At 39.4% G+C, this 16,341-nt stretch overlaps 1 protein-coding gene across 2 annotated transcripts in view; it reads right to left on the reverse strand.

Moving 5' to 3' along the window:
- LOC124555714 (vinculin) overlaps positions 1-16,341 on the reverse strand; it is a 298,529-nt gene that overhangs the window by 189,907 nt on the left and 92,281 nt on the right. For both annotated transcript variants that reach the window (XM_047129722.1, XM_047129721.1), the window contains exon 8: positions 16,076-16,267. In XM_047129722.1, coding sequence (XP_046985678.1) covers positions 16,076-16,267 — 192 coding nt within the window. The remainder of the gene's footprint in view (positions 1-16,075; positions 16,268-16,341) is intronic.

Below are 16,341 nucleotides of genomic sequence, written 5' to 3' on the forward strand. Positions count from 1 at the left end.
AGGACGAATCTCTTCAATATTCGCTGAATATGGAGAGGAGAACACATCAAAATCACTGTCTAATGCTGTCAGATCTTGAAAGTGTTGATCAAATTCTTCCTTAAGGGCATGTGAATAACGTTCACAGTCTTTGTGAACATCTTGCATGGATGATAATGTAGGAAAATGAGCTAGATTTCCTGTTTCCAGCTGACTCACCCAAAGTGTCAATTTCATTTTAAAAGCTCGTATTTGATCTATGAAATGAATAATTAGCAGATCGTTACCTTGTAGTGAAATGTTCAAAGCATTCAGATGGCTAATTAAATCTGCTAAGAACGCGAGATCACATTTCCATGAAGGCTCTTTCAGTTCAGCAACACGCATATTATTTATTTCCATGAACATATTTATTTCATTTAATAGGCAAAAAAATCGATTTAATAATTCGCCACGACTAAGCCAGCGGACCTTGCTGTAATAAGGCAGGCTACCATACTGGCTTTCTACATACTGAAGAAAGCTTTTAAATTGCCTGTGTAGTAGCCCATGCTTCCTTATATAATTGGTTGTACGAAAAACAACACTCATCACATTTTCTGGAGTGATACTCTTTGCACATAAGTTTTCCTGGTGGATCAGCCAGTGAACGCCCCTTGTTTCATTCGGCACGGTCAGTTTTTGCATTTTCTCCTTCAACAGCGCGACGAAACCTGATTTTTTCCCTGTCATCGCTGGTGCACCGTCTGTAGGCACTGAAACAAAAGAATTCCACGACAATCCTATATTTTCAACACTTTCTTCAACACTACTTAAAATATCACTTCCGGTTGTAGTGTTCTTCATGGCTACTACACCGAGGAGCTCCTCCCTCACCTGAAGATCTCTATTAACACCTCCAATAAATATGGTAAGCTGCGCTGTTCCTGTGATATCAATACTTTCGTCCAGAGATAGAGAATACGCCATAAAATCTTTAAGGATATTTGCAAGCTGGCTCTGGACGTCGTCGGCCATGTCCTGTATGCGACGCATAATAGTCACGTTAGATAATGGCACAATCCGAAACTGTTCAACTTGAGATGGACACAAATGTTTCGCGGCAACTACCAAACATTATTTTACTAAATCGCCATCAGCGATGGGGAGCAGGGATTTTGCTAAAAGCAAAGCAATTTTGTAACTCATTCTGAGAGCTGCCTCAGTTGATTTTTCTTCGTCGTCCGGATCTTCTTCGCATAGCTTCCTTTTAAGTTTAATAACTTCCTGTGCACGATCTGGTCCATCACATTTTCCACTTCCGTAGTCTTTCACGTGGTACGACATATAATGTCGCTGCAAATTAAATTTCCTAAAAGAATTCAGCGTTTTGTGACACACTAAACATTTTGCAACATCATCTTTTTCTGTAAACAGATACAATTCCTCCCAATGGGGGTTGAACTGCGAAAGCATGGTTGGGGTTACACAACGGCGACTTGACATGATTCTTAACCAACAAAGTGACTGTTAGAGCTGATCGTAGTACTTTTAACGTTAAACAGTCGGCGCGAATTCAATAGGCACGCTGCGGTCCTATTCATACGTGCGTGCGCATTTCCCCTCCCTCCCTACTCCGCGACCTTGCAGCTGCTCGCGAGCAAGTGCCTGAGCAGACGTGAGTACTCGCGCTCAAAACCGGCCAGTTGTTAAGCCCTGCATGAGACCATTCCAAAAATTGTTTCCCTGGATATCATTGGTCCCTTTCTACAAAGCACACAGATTAACATATAAATACTCTCCATCATTGATCGTATCTCCAGGTGCAAAATTCTGACACACCTTACACATATGACTGCAGAAACTGCTGCACATTGTTTTGTCAGTCATTTACTTCTGCTGTATGAAAGTCCAGACACTATTTTGACTGATGACGGAGTTAATTTTATGTCTGCCTTGTTCGTACAATAATGCAAATTGTTGCAAATCAAAAAAATCGTGTACCACACCTTTTCATCCAAAAGAAAGTTAAATAAAATAGTTCCAAAGCTACTGAGAAACAGTTACAATGCAGCAACAAAGGGACTACACGTCCCCGGTACAAACCCAGAGGCCTGGTTTTGCTCCAAAATCCTGAGGTACGAAGTTACCTGTCCCATCATATGGGCAACTTATCCGGTGACTGCAGAAATCTTAGTGTCCGAGTATACTGAAGCAGCACATTTTGAACAGTTAAAGCTGTACCGTTGTCCAGGTATACCACCACTTACAGCACTGTAAGTTCTCCTGAAAATAATTCACAGCAGAGTAAGGACCCTGTGAAGAAGGTGAGTGAGAAAGAAGACAAGCTCTCCATCATTGATCGTATCTCCAGGTGCAAAATTCTGACACACCTTACACATATGACTGCAGAAACTGTTGCACATTGTTTTGTCAGTCATTTACTTCTGCTGTATGAAAGTCCAGACACTATTTTGACTGATGACGGAGTTAATTTTATGTCTGCCTTGTTCGTACAATAATGCAAATTGTTGCAAATCAAAAAAATCGTGTACCACACCTTTTCATCCAAAAGAAAGTTAAATAAAATAGTTCCAAAGCTACTGAGAAACAGTTACAATGCAGCAACAAAGGGACTACACGTCCCCGGTACAAACCCAGAGGCCTGGTTTTGCTCCAAAATCCTGAGGTACGAAGTTACCTGTCCCATCATATGGGCAACTTATCCGGTGACTGCAGAAATCTTAGTGTCCGAGTATACTGAAGCAGCACATTTTGAACAGTTAAAGCTGTACTGTTGTCCAGGTATACCACCACTTACAGCACTGTAAGTTCTCCTGAAAATAATTCACAGCAGAGTAAGGACCCTGTGAAGAAGGTGAGTGAGAAAGAAGACAAGCTTTTGCCAGCACACCCTAGATATGCTTTAAGAAGCAAGCATAATTATGCTCTGAGATCCAGGGACTAATTTTATTTTGTGCACAGAGTAGATATTTATCTTGTGAGACTTGTGGAGGAGTTGAAAATGATTTTTTTGTAAGCACGAGGAATAGTGATATGGTGTTGAGGTTCTTATTTTGTTGTTGTGATTCAGTTAACCATTCTTGCTCTTGGCATTTTGTACATGCTGAGGAAGTGTGTTGGATTGATAAGAGTGATTTTCAGTTGAAGGTAATTGCTGTTTCATTTTGCGGTTGTGCTTATTAGCAAGATGATTGCGCTGCCATATAGTATACATGTGCGCAGTGCCACATCATAAGTTGTAGTGATAAGTGTTAGTAATCAAACCAATGGTGATGAGTAATGTAGCTGTTCGAAATGTGTAGTACAGATTACTGTTTACGCAATGAACAGTTGAGCAGTAAGAGTTATCACAGTTGTATTATACTAATATCATTCAGCTGAGGAAAAGAAGTGAAGGTACTACCAGGTTTACACTAACAGTAGTTGGAGTAAACCAGTAGAAACACACTGGAGTGGAGGTGCACACTAATGAACGACACTAGATACTGGAAAATTTAAGTTTTGATCAGTAAAGTCTTGTTTACCATGAAAGAGAAGTTTTCCAGATTCACTTGCATTGCTACAAATCGAGTTTAACTAACTGACCTATTATTGTGAGATACAAAGAGTAACTCTGAAACAGACAAATACTTTGCTATATCAACTTAGGGCACAATTTTAAGGAAACATAGTCATTTGAGCATGAAATAAAGTGCCTCTCACGTGCAACCCTTTACATAAGGATACACATATGTTGTTAAAATTTCATTTAAGCACTCACTTATACACAAAAACTGTGATGACCATTATCAAAGGCTTTAACGAAGTTATTTCTTCTCTTGCAACATTTAGGAACAAGCAGGGAACCTACTGTTTTTAATTTATTTGATAAGCTATGGAAGTACCTGGTGAATACAAATTGCGTTAGAGAAATAGAACATTAGATTTTCATGCCTTTCACTCATCTGTGTGGTGTATGTGAAGTCATCTTACAACACAGCTTACTGCTTGCTCTCTCTCAGAAGCTGCATTATGCGGTTAAAGAAAAACTACTAAATGGTGCTTGGTTGTCAAAAACATGAAATTATACTATCAGGAATACTTCACTAAGGGTGAGAAGTACAGTATTTATGAAGATAGGGTTGGTAATACTCAATAGACACACTTGTGATACATCCTGTAAAACCTTTTGATGCCACCTATTGTGGACAGAGAGCAGAATTATGAACTGACAAGTCTAATATGTGAGAGAAGTGATACTGCATTGTTACATCAAACAGAATGACAGTTCCTACCACGCAGGTCCTGCTCAGCAGACTCCTGCCATTGGTCTAAGGCATGCCTGGCAGCTGGAGCTCAGCCAATCAGGGCAAACAAGATTGTGCATGCCATTGTATGGCCTACTAGTTCAATTGATGTTTAATCTTTCTAGAACTGACCTAACTGGGAAAGGACTGTTTTCAATTAAGTAACACTGGCGTCTTTCTGGTTACTGACTAATGTTGATGTAATATTCAGTGCTACCCTGCCAGTTAAATAGCCCCTTTAAACGGTCATCCCTAAGTTATTCAGTGTTGACTGTGGCCATAGCTCTATACTGTTTCGGAAATCTATGTAATGGCAATCATCACTATTTACTTTCCGATGGAGTGAATTTATTGATTCTTCAGAGTACATCTGCATAATGATATGACTGAATTTTATTCATTCCCTTGATTCCAACAGTTTCAATCTGGCTACAAACTGTTATGAGGAGCTCATATAAACACACATATGCCTTGAGTAATGAAGATCTTTCCAAAACGTGGATTTATCCCCTCATTTGATTCATGGAACATGACTTTATTCCAGCCACGCCACTGGCTATGCAGAATATTGCTCCCTACGTTTCCATGGAAACACTGACAAATTTGGCATCCCTGTCATGACCTTAAGCTGTTGGCAATCCTGCAGGTTGGGGGGCTTATCTATCATCCATAACAGGTGTAATTAGTGGAGGTTCATCTGTTAGCAAAGCACCACTAAGATATGCGTTTCCATAACTAGCCTGTTATGTGGGGAGAAGAGCAAATTCCCAGAACTTGCGTAGCTATGTCGATGCAATTCAAATTCCATAAATGAAATTTATAGCTGCATCCGAAGTCTGTCTGAATTTAGATTCTATATTAACCCTGATACTACACTTATAATTGAAGACTGTTCTGTAACTTTCATCTATGCCAAGGGCAGATGCATCAGTTAGTCATTATTTTTAGTGGAAACCACCAAAAATGCAATTGACATATCTTTGATGGAAGAACAGTACAAATGTAACCAATCCAACCTGGATATCAACTTAGTAAGCATTGAACAACCAGAAGAAATCTTTGTACGCCCTACTGTGATGCCACAGCCACTGCACTTGTGGTAGATCGGCATATTGCCACTGGTCAGCCACGCAGGTGCGCTGCAAGGAACCGCTGAGACACACATACCACAGCTTTGATCAGGAGCAACTCTGTGCCACAGGTGCAGAATGTCTGCCACTGTAATGGCGCCATGCAACTGATTTAAGAATTTTGTCTGCTAAAATCTGTGTACGTGACCCATTTAAAGATCATTGCAGTATTTCTTATTAAGGACCCTACCCTCAAGTAGCATCCACCATTTCTCTCCCATTTTATGGGAAGAGTTTTGTTTGCAAACTGAAAATGGTTAGGAAAAATTGGTACACCAACTAGTTTGGACCACGCTGTGACTCTGCCATCTTTCTTGGTTGACCCACCCTGCAGAGAATACTATATGTTGTTTGTTCAGACTCAGTTACAGGCCATGCAACTGCAGGGATAAAACTTGCCAGATGCCTCTCTTTGTAGAAGGAACTCCAACTGCGTCTTTCTACTGTCATGTTCTCTGGTCAAAGGAAGCCAGCCTTAGGAGGCATTAGGCCTCACATTAACCTACTGAATGCAAGTGGAGTCTGAAGAACTTAACAATGAGACTGAAACAATTATCAGAAACTTCAGTACAGGCAAGAATAGTGAAGCTACCCACTGTATCCCATATTATTGCTAGACAAATTATGCAATACTAGGAAACACTTTGTACCTAACAACAAAATACTAACAGCCAAACCTATGGTGTAATGACACTCCACTATATGGTTGACACAGTATGTTCGCATTAATGCATCCTTTCTTTACTACACAGTGCAGGATAGCACCAAACAATGTACATGGCTGAAACATACATGAAGGTCAGTTCATGAGCGAGCTCACTACCTTCACGAAGCAAGCATGTGACAACACCAGAAAGAGGACTTCAGTCAGCTAACTTAGCATAACGTTAGATGTTCTCTGTCACGTGTGCCTGAGGGCACTGCTTATTAGGCACAGCTATGCAAGTCTATGAAAACAATTTCAGTTCAATCATTGAATCAAGAATAGGAAACTAGCATGAAGTACAACATGTTTTGCGAAGTATCTTTCTCAGCAAGATGCCACACTTTTCAAAAGTTATGGTTACATAGTCATCAGCTATTGCACAACACCTGAAACCATGAGCATCAAGGATAAGTTTGTTGCAGAAGACACTGCTGTTGCTACTGCATCAAGACCACTGACCCAGTACAATGGAAAATAGGGCCTGACAGGTAGGTTGACAGACTATAAGCACAACAGTTACAAAGCTACGCAAGTGAGAGCTGAGGTACAGCACAAAACCTACTTGTAGAAAAGATGCACTATACACTAATTTGGTAGAATCAATGGCGTTATCAACTAGCCAGAAGAAGCACGTGAGAGCCGCTGAAAAGGTGTAGGTAGTTAGTTAAAGATAGCGTCTTAGTACAAACATACAAGAAGCAATGTTGAGTTTCACACTGGTTTACATGGTATTAATACACAAACCATCTCACACATGCGAGTCAAATGTTCACGGTACCTTCACTCTGTTAGGAAAAGTAGGAAATAGTAAAAGATTGTTCCGAAAATAATAGTGATGAGCTAACAGCTCCCTCTGCTGCTGTGGTTACTGGTAATACATGTTATTTATACGAGGTGTGGCTAGAAAAAAAATGGACTAGTACTGGTGAAACAATAAAACGAATGCAATAAGGCTGAAAGTCGCGTGGCCTGTCACGTGACTCTCGCTCCGCCTACTGCTCGAGTTTCATCTGCCTCCTGCACTCAGTCTGCGCGTGGCGTCTGTTTTAAGTAGTTGACGTTTTGCCTGTGCGTCGGAAAATGTTGAGTGCACAGAAAGAACAGCGTGTTAACATCAAATTTTGTTTCAAACTAGGAAAATCTGCAAGTGAAACGTTTGTAATGTTACAACAAGTGTACGGCGATGATTGTTTATCGCGAACACAAGTGTTTGAGTGGTTTAAACGATTTAAAGATGGCCGCGAAGACACCAGTGATGACACTCACACTGGCAGACCATTGTCAGCAAAAACTGATGCAAACATTGAAAAAATCGGTAAACTTGTTCGACAAGATCGCCGTTTAACAATCAGAGCAGTGTCTGAGTTAACAGGAGTTGACAAGGAAAGTGTTAGGCAGATTCTTCATGAAAGTTTCAACATGAACAAAGTGTGTTCAAAAATGGTTCCAAAGTGTCTCACAATTGAACAGAAGGAACGCCGAAGAATGATTTGTTCTGACATCCTGGAAAACATTGAAAGTGATCCCACCTTCTTACAAAATGTTATTACTTGCGATGAATCGTGTTTTTTTACTTATGATCCCGAAACTAAACGCCAATCGATGCATTGGAAAACTCCTGGTTCTCCACGACAAAAAAAAGCACGAATGTCAAAATCGAAATTCAAGGCAATGATGATTTTTTTTTTTTTTGACATCAAAGGGATTGTGCACATTGATTGCGTACCAGAGGGACAAACAGTGAATCAGCATTACTACATTAGCGTCCTGGCTACCCTACGTGAGCGAGTACGGAGAAAACGGAACGATTTGTGGAGAAAAAAGTCATGGATCCTTCACCAAGACAATGCCCCAGCTCACAGTGCGTTGTCAGTGAAGACGTTTTTGGCAAAACACAACATTCCCATCTTAGATCATCCATCCTACTCACCTGATTTGGCCCCCTGTGACTTTTTTCTTTTCCCTAAACTCAAGTCAGCTTTGAAAGGAACTAGATTTGAGACTGTTGAAGCAGTAAAAGAAAAAGCGACGGAAGTAATGTATGGGCTTACCGAAAATGATCTGCAGCATTGCTATGAACAGTGGAAAATTCGTATGGAGCGGTGTAGAGACCGAGGAGGAGAGTACATTGAAGGAGATAACATGAAATTGTAAATAATTGTAAATAAATGTTTTTTCCAGCATCAGTCCAGTTTTTTCCTAGCCACACCTCGTATATATGTCACTTGTACTAGCTTACAGTTGTTGAGTTCTGCATTGCTATTTTGCATTGTGTGGACTGTGTTTTATACACTTCGCCCCAGAAAAAGTGAGAGCTTTCCTCCTTCCCTCTGACCTTAGCCATGAGTGTGAGTTATCCATATCTTTACACATCATGTAATGAACTGAATATTACTAAGAGTGGTATATTTCATTGTAGTTAGGCACTGCCATGTATGGGAAAGTATATCCATTGAGGTTACATGGAATGTATAATTCCTTATGTGTTTATTGGAAGTAAGTACTTCAAGTGGCCTCCCAGTTGTAGGTTTACCCCTCCTGTTGCGAAATACTTAGTGATTGTTATTTTATGCCTATTAAGGAAGCACATACTATACACACTATAGCGGTATCTATTATTCTCCTTACTGAATTGTGCTACTGAAAAACGAGTGCACTCTGATACATGGCGTCGCACTATAGTCCCTATCATATGGCAGTCATTCAGGTGCATTAGTGTGAAAGAGAGAGGTCGTTCCCATGAGATCTGATGGTAGTTACCTAGTGTTTCTTTCTTTTAAGAGTTAATGGCCATGATGTTTACATGTTTTTTTTTTATCATCTTTATCCTTGACATAATTCTTTGTAGCCACGAAATAGATACCTATGGCTTCACAAGACAAATTTAATAACTTCAAATCACTGAGTACATCCTCATACTTATGCAGACAACAACTGCACCCTCACTCTGATTTACAACATAATGGATCTCTTGTGCATAACACCACTGAATTTTTTGTCAGGCACTCCATTTCACTGCATATTCTTGACAGAAGACATTCTGACATTCTATCATCACTCAAGTTTGTCATTAGTGTTCAGGGTCATTTTTCATATTCCTATGATTACTGCCTTTTCAGAGTAATGTCACTGTGTTCCACTGCTGATTTGATCAGTACTAATGGAAATTGAGTAAAAAAAAAAAAGTAGGCTCCTGAGTAGTTCTGAGATCTAAGATTAGATTCCCTTTCAAAAAACTGAGCAATCGCCATAATCACATACACCTTATTCTCCTACTGTGAACACTGGTTTCTGGTTCTTCATGTAGAAGGCCACCCGGTGTAGATGTGCAACATACTGGATTACCAGAACTGCTATGAGCTGATCACAATTGCCTTCTTAGCTCAACTCAAATCTTTCTTACATTTTCCTCTACATTTAAGTCTGAATTTATTGGTAATACGTATAAACGAGATCCTCATTGCTTAGTCATTCATTACAAATCTATTCTACCTATTTCATAATTGAGCAACAAATTTGTAAACTTGAGCAAAGTTTGGGATTCCTAGCCTCTGACAATATACTGTTACATCTGCCTCCTTGTGAGTGCTAACTATTGTGACTTCAATCCATCTTCGCGTACTGACCTAGTTCACCACCACCATGCTATGAATGTACTTCATCTTGTGAAGATTCAGTCACTAATTGAGTCCTTCATGTACTACATTGCCACCTGTGAACACTGCCACTACTGCTAGCCACATAACAGTGTATGAAGCATTATGCTTTGAGCTGATCTCCCCAATAGAGGTCCACATGCTATCAAGCGATTGTCAACCTTTTGCAATGGTACTACTTCTTTTAGTAGGCCACTATTATGACCATTGAGGGATGTACAGCAAATTGTCTAACCATTCAAACCTTATACCGGAGGGCAAGGGATGGTCCTGAAATGGTCTAGTACCCACGACGTTAACAATTGACCCAACGTGAGATAGTCACTGTGTGCAGTGAACTGTCAAACCTAACTGCTTCCTTCGAAGTAACCATGGTGTTGCAAATCCTGTTATACAATATGCATGCAACTCAGGTACATGTCAACACGCATACTACCATTCAGTGCTGAAACTTTCCTGCAGATGCTAAAAAATATTTATTTCCATTTATCGACACCAATGCAGATGATTTAGCCCGTATGGAATTCAACAACTCTGCCATATTACTACACAACTGTCAGTAAACAACTGTCACAATCCCCATCCATGCTGAACATACCTGTAACTCATGCCAATTGTGAATTCAAAATGCTACCATCTTCATTCCTACACTAATTGCTACCTGTGTCCTACCTTACAATTTGGCACTGAGGTAAGCAACTGATAATGCACTACTCCTAGAGGAAACTAAAACACCTCCTTGCCATTGCACTGTTGTCGTGATATAAGGACCTTGATTCAGTGTTATACTTTGTACCACAACCCATTATAGTGATTATACCTTGCTGTACTCATGTGTTTATATCTCAGACCTATCGGGTCACCTTGGTTGACAGTGGAGTTCTGTTTAACAGTTCCTCCTGTGATACAGTCACACCCACTGTTGAACTGGCTGCCCATATAAAACACAAACACACACACACACACACACACACACACACACACACAATGCTAGTATTAAACCCTTTCTACTCTACCTGCCTGGAGCCCCCTTGGTGTTGCCTCCCCCTGACATCCTGCTTGTGTTACCAAATAACCAAGGTTCATCTCCTAAAGACTATCAATGTTTTGTTAGCTCGGGAACAAGGACAGATTATTCTTGATCATGCAACTGCACATACTGTCGAACGGAACACTAAGGAATACCTACATCAAGTGATTATTCATAGTGCTACATCTGTTCCTCTAAGTCCGATCAGTATCAGTTTTGTTATTTGGGTTCTACATGCCCAGAGCTTTTGCAGATGTTGTAAATCACAATCACAAGCAATACCCGAGCAGCAACCATCAGGCGAATATCATGGCTGAAACACACTGGAATATGGTACCTTCCATGCATGACCCTTGCCTCCTAGATTATGATTAAGGACCTTTTCTTTTTTAAATTCTCATGTAACCAATCTGAGTTATCATACAAGAACTGATTATTGCTTTTTGTCTAGAAATTTCTGAAAGTGTAACCACTGCTCCTCCTTGGTCACTTTAAAAGATTTTCTTTTCCAATTTAAAAAGCTCCCAACGGAATAAGGCCCCACCAAATGTCGGCAAACATATTCATGGAAGCCCCAAATTCTTGCTATCAATTGTAGCTGTTATCTCATTTTCAGCCCTGTACATGGCTCCCATGGAAGGGGAAGAGGTAAGCATGGTGAGTAGACACACTGAGAGGATTACTGTGAGCATTAAGGGAGTTTTCAAATTTTTAAAAATAGGTTCATTTTTATTCCTGTGGCTCTGGTACTGCATCTTATGGAACCCTAAAAACTTACACACAATTACACCAGTAACTTACGTTTTTTGCACTTAAAATTCTTTAATACAACTATGATGCCTTAAGATAAGCATAGCTTTGACACATTATAAATTCAATTGGAGTAATTAAATCATATTCAGAAAGAGTATGTCAGGATGACTGGAAAAGGACCTCAAACTATTTAAAAAAAGAGGCTGGGGGTGGAGGCAGCTTGCCATGCCACAATGTGTTCCATAAACTACATGTCAACAGTGGGCCTAATGCAATTAAGTGCATGGCAATCTTAGCTTAATGGCATGGATCGCAAATATGATAGAAGTCTCAGTCTGAAGGCAAGATGCGAATCAATATAGTGAATAGATGTTGAAGCAAAGCACTAGCTACCAAGCTACCTATGAGACATGTGCCACACACCAGTGAATCATGTTTGCTTACATGTTTACGATTTTCCCCAAATTATCATGAACTTTCCTACCATTTAGTAACTTAACAAAGACAGGTTTATATATGGCAATGGAAAGTCACCGATGGAATATTAATAATTTAAGGAGTAAAGGTAACAACTCACAAAATTTGTAAAACTTTACATTGTTAGGTGAGGAGACACAGCAACATGTATTATTTATAAAAATGTTTAATGGTCTTGATTAGAATATAATGTGTGTTATTACGTTATATTGTGACCAAGAGAAGCAAAATTTATAACAAGCTTACTAACACAAGACTGAGATCCTCTTTTAGTTTTCAGAAGAATCCTCCCCTCCCCCTGCACACACACACACACACACACACACACACACACACACACACACACACACACACGCCTGTACAGCTAGAATTGTCATCCAAAAGCTAACCAAGTTCCCAGTCTTGTTGTTGTGTCTATCAGCAACTCAGCCCCTAAACTAATCACTGAGCTGTTATCAGTGAACTGTTATCTTACTCCTTAAAACATTCATAAATAGATTTAGGATGGGCAGGAATGAACTAAAACCTTTACTGTAGGATAGACACTTGTGATGCTGGTTACAAAAATTGTATTTCAAAGATTCTGCCAATCACGTGCTGAGAAATTATAAGCCATACAGAAACCTAGTGCTAAAGGTCTTTCAGATACTTGTCCAAAACAATCAGTACATCAAGCTGTCTCTAGGTGATTTTCCAACCATTGTAACTTATTCCAATGTGTCCACCCCCACCCCCCCCTCTCCTCCCCTCCCCTGCCGCAGTAAACACTCCATGTTATGGGTAGTCTAGTACTAGGTGTAGATGTTTTAGCTTGACGATTTATTGGAGTGAGTATTTTTGTTTCCAAGTTATTGCTTCTGTCATCCATAAGCTGCCCAGTTTTCAATTTTCTTCCCAGCTTTTTCATTGATAATTTAAACTGTACAGCTAAAAGAATTGATTTGGATTTTTAACACACCCAAATTAAAACTAAATGTAGCTCATAACCTGCTTTAGATTTAAAGTGGATCAGGTCTACAAATGATAAAACTCATTACAAATTGTTATCAGTGCTCTTCAGATCAAGACGCTGAAGAAGACAAACCAAAAAAACTCTCTTTTGAAGGTTTAAGTGAAACTGCATATCAATTTATCATTCAGTTTACCACAATCTTGAAAGTCACAGAGGCTTCAGCACTGTGTATCTGCTTCTGACAGAGGAAAGGAATAGGATAGAAGATGAATGGGTAACTTTGTGAGATGAAATAGTGAAGGTAGTAGAGCGTCAAATTAATAAAATGACAAAGGCTACTATAAATCCTTGGATATCAGAGGAGATGCTGAATTTAATTGGTGAAAGGATAAAATGTAAAAATGCATAGGGGGCCTTTTGAGAAAAGACAAACAGCTCTATGAATATCAAGGGTTCAAATGGAGAAAAGTACTAAGCAAAGAAGGGAAAGCTGAAAGGTTAAGTGAATACGTACAGGGGCTATACAATGGAAATGAACTTTAAGTCAATATTACAGGAAGGGAAAAGAATAGATGAAGATGAGATGGAAGATACAATACTGCGAGAAGAATCTGACAGAGCACTGAAAGACCTAAGTTCAAACAATGTCCCTAGAGTAGATGACATTCCCGCAGAACTGCTCATATCCTTGGGAGAGAGAGCCATGACTGAACTATTCCCCCTGACGTGCAAGATGTGAGAGACAGGGGAATACCTCCAGACTTCATGAAGAACATAATAATTCCAATTCCAAAAAAAGCAGATGCTGACAGGTGTGAATATTACTGAACTGTTGTTGTTGTTGTGGTCTTCAGTCCAGAGACTGGTTTGATGCAGCTCTCCATGCTACTCTATCCTGTGGAAGCTTCTTCATCTCCCAGTACCTATGGTAACCTACATCCTTCTGAATCTGTTTAGTGTATTCATCTCTTGGTCTCTCTCTACAATTTTTACCCTCCACACTGCCCTGGAATACTAAATTGGCAATCCGTTGATGCCTCAGAATATGCCCTACCAACCGATCCGTTCATCTAGTCAAGTTTCTCTTCTCTCCAGTTCTATTCAGTACCTCCTCATTAGTTATGTGATCTACCCATCTAATCTCAGCATTCTTCTATAGCACCACATTTCAAAATCTTCTATTCTCTTCTTGTCTAAACTATTTATCATCCACATTTCATTTCCATACATGACTACACTCCATACAAATACTTTCAGAAACGATTTCCTGACACTTAAATCTATACTTGATGTTAACAAATTTCTCTTCTTCAGAAACGCTTTCCTTGCCATTGTCAGTCTACATTTTATATCCTCTCTACTTCAACCATCATCAGTTATTTTGCTTCCCAAATAGCAAAACTCATTTACTACTTTAAGTGTCTCATTTCCTAATCTAATTCCCGCGGCATCACCCGATTTAATTCGACTAAATTCCATTATTCTCATTTTGCTTTTGTTGATGTTCACCTTATATCCGCCTTTCAAGACACTGTCCATTCCATTCATCTGCTCTTCCAGGTCCTTTTCTGTGTCTGACAGAATTACAATGTCATAGATGAACCTCAAAGATTTTATTTCTTCTCCATGGATTTTAATTCCTACTCTGAATTTTTCTTTTGTTTCCTTTACTGCTTGCTCAATATACAGATTGAATAACATTGGGGATAGGCTACAACCCTGTCTCACTCCCTTCCCAACCACTGCTTCCCTTTCATGTCCCTCGACTCTTATAATTTCCATCTGGTTCCTGTACAAATTGTAAATAGCCTTTCACTCCCAGTATTTTACCCCTGCCACCTTCAGAGTTTGAAAGAAAAAGTTGGAAATGGAATAAATGTCCAGGAGAAGAAAAAAAGCTTGAAGATTTTCCGATGACACTGTAGTTCTGTCAGAGTCGACAAATGACTTGGAAGAGCAGTTAAAGGGAATGGACAGTGTCTCGAAATGAGAATATAAGATGAACATCAACAAAAGCAAAACAAGGATAATGGAATGTAGTCGAATTACATCAGGTGATGCTGGGAGAATTGGATTTGGAAATGAGATCTTAAAAATAATAGATGAGTGCTCCTGTTTGGGCAGTAAAATAACTGATTATGGCAGAAGTACAGAGAATATAAAATGTAGATTGGCAATGCCAAGGAATATGTTTCTGAAGAAGAGAAATTTGTTGAAACTGAAAATAAATTTAAATGTTAGGAAGTCTTTTCTGAAGGTATTTGTCTGGAGTGTAACCTTACATGGAACTGAAATGTGGATGATATGCATTTCAGACAAGAAGGGAATAAAAGGTTTTGAAATGTGGTGCTACCGAAGAATGCTGAAGATTACATGGATAGATCGTGTACCTAATGTGGAAGTACTGAAATAAATCAAGGAGAAAATAAATTTGTGGCATAACTTGACTAAAAGAGTGGACTGGCTGATAGGAAACACTGTAATACATCAAGGAATCATCAATTTAGTACTGGAGGGAAATGTGGGATAAAATTTGTAGAGGGAAACTAAGAGGCAAAGACAGTGAATTAGTAAGGAAGGCCACTTGACAGATTCACTGGGAATAAGAGGCTAGTCAAAACATTTGCAGGTTGAATATAAATACATGCTGCATACATTTGGTATGCTGTTGTTAGTGTTGAAGGACCTCATTATTCCATGTTTCTTTAATATTATCCGAAGCCTTCTGCATGCTGATTGGGAATAAATCCCAGTACCTCTGTTTCCTTCAATACGATGTCAACACTGTTGAAAGAGTCAGTAATATTTTGGTGTGTTCAAATGAATGTAAGAAACCACAAAAAAGTTTCATTTAAAAATGTGGAAATACCAAAACTGTATTACCTCTCCTAAATCATAGATTAAAAAAACACCCAGGCAAGTACCACCTTGTGTTTTTGTGGGGGTATGAAACATGTACTGAACCTCAAAGCACATCTGAGAATTTATTACACAACTTTAGAAAAGGCAACCCTAATCAGAGTAAAACAAATGGAGTAATATTAACATCTATGTTTAAAATTCTAAATTTACATTTACCCTACCTTTTTTATAAATAAATTACCTTTTTGCCCTCATCAACTATGAGTGCTATTGCACGCTGACCCAAACCACGGTCATCTCGTTCAGGATTTGCCAGCCATCGCCTTGCTTGCTCCAATCTCCCAGTAACAGTGTGAGCAGGTTGTTGGACACCAGATCTCTCCACAGATTGGACAGCTCGCCCAACAAGTGACTGCAATGCTGACAGTTTTTCCTAGAAAACATATATGTCATATAAAATGTGTGCTACTTCAAAATCCAATAATGAGTTAACAGAAACCACAGTGC

The sequence above is a fragment of the Schistocerca americana genome, chromosome X, assembly GCF_021461395.2.
Source record: "Schistocerca americana isolate TAMUIC-IGC-003095 chromosome X, iqSchAmer2.1, whole genome shotgun sequence".
NCBI classification, from domain to species: Eukaryota; Metazoa; Arthropoda; class Insecta; order Orthoptera; family Acrididae; genus Schistocerca; species Schistocerca americana.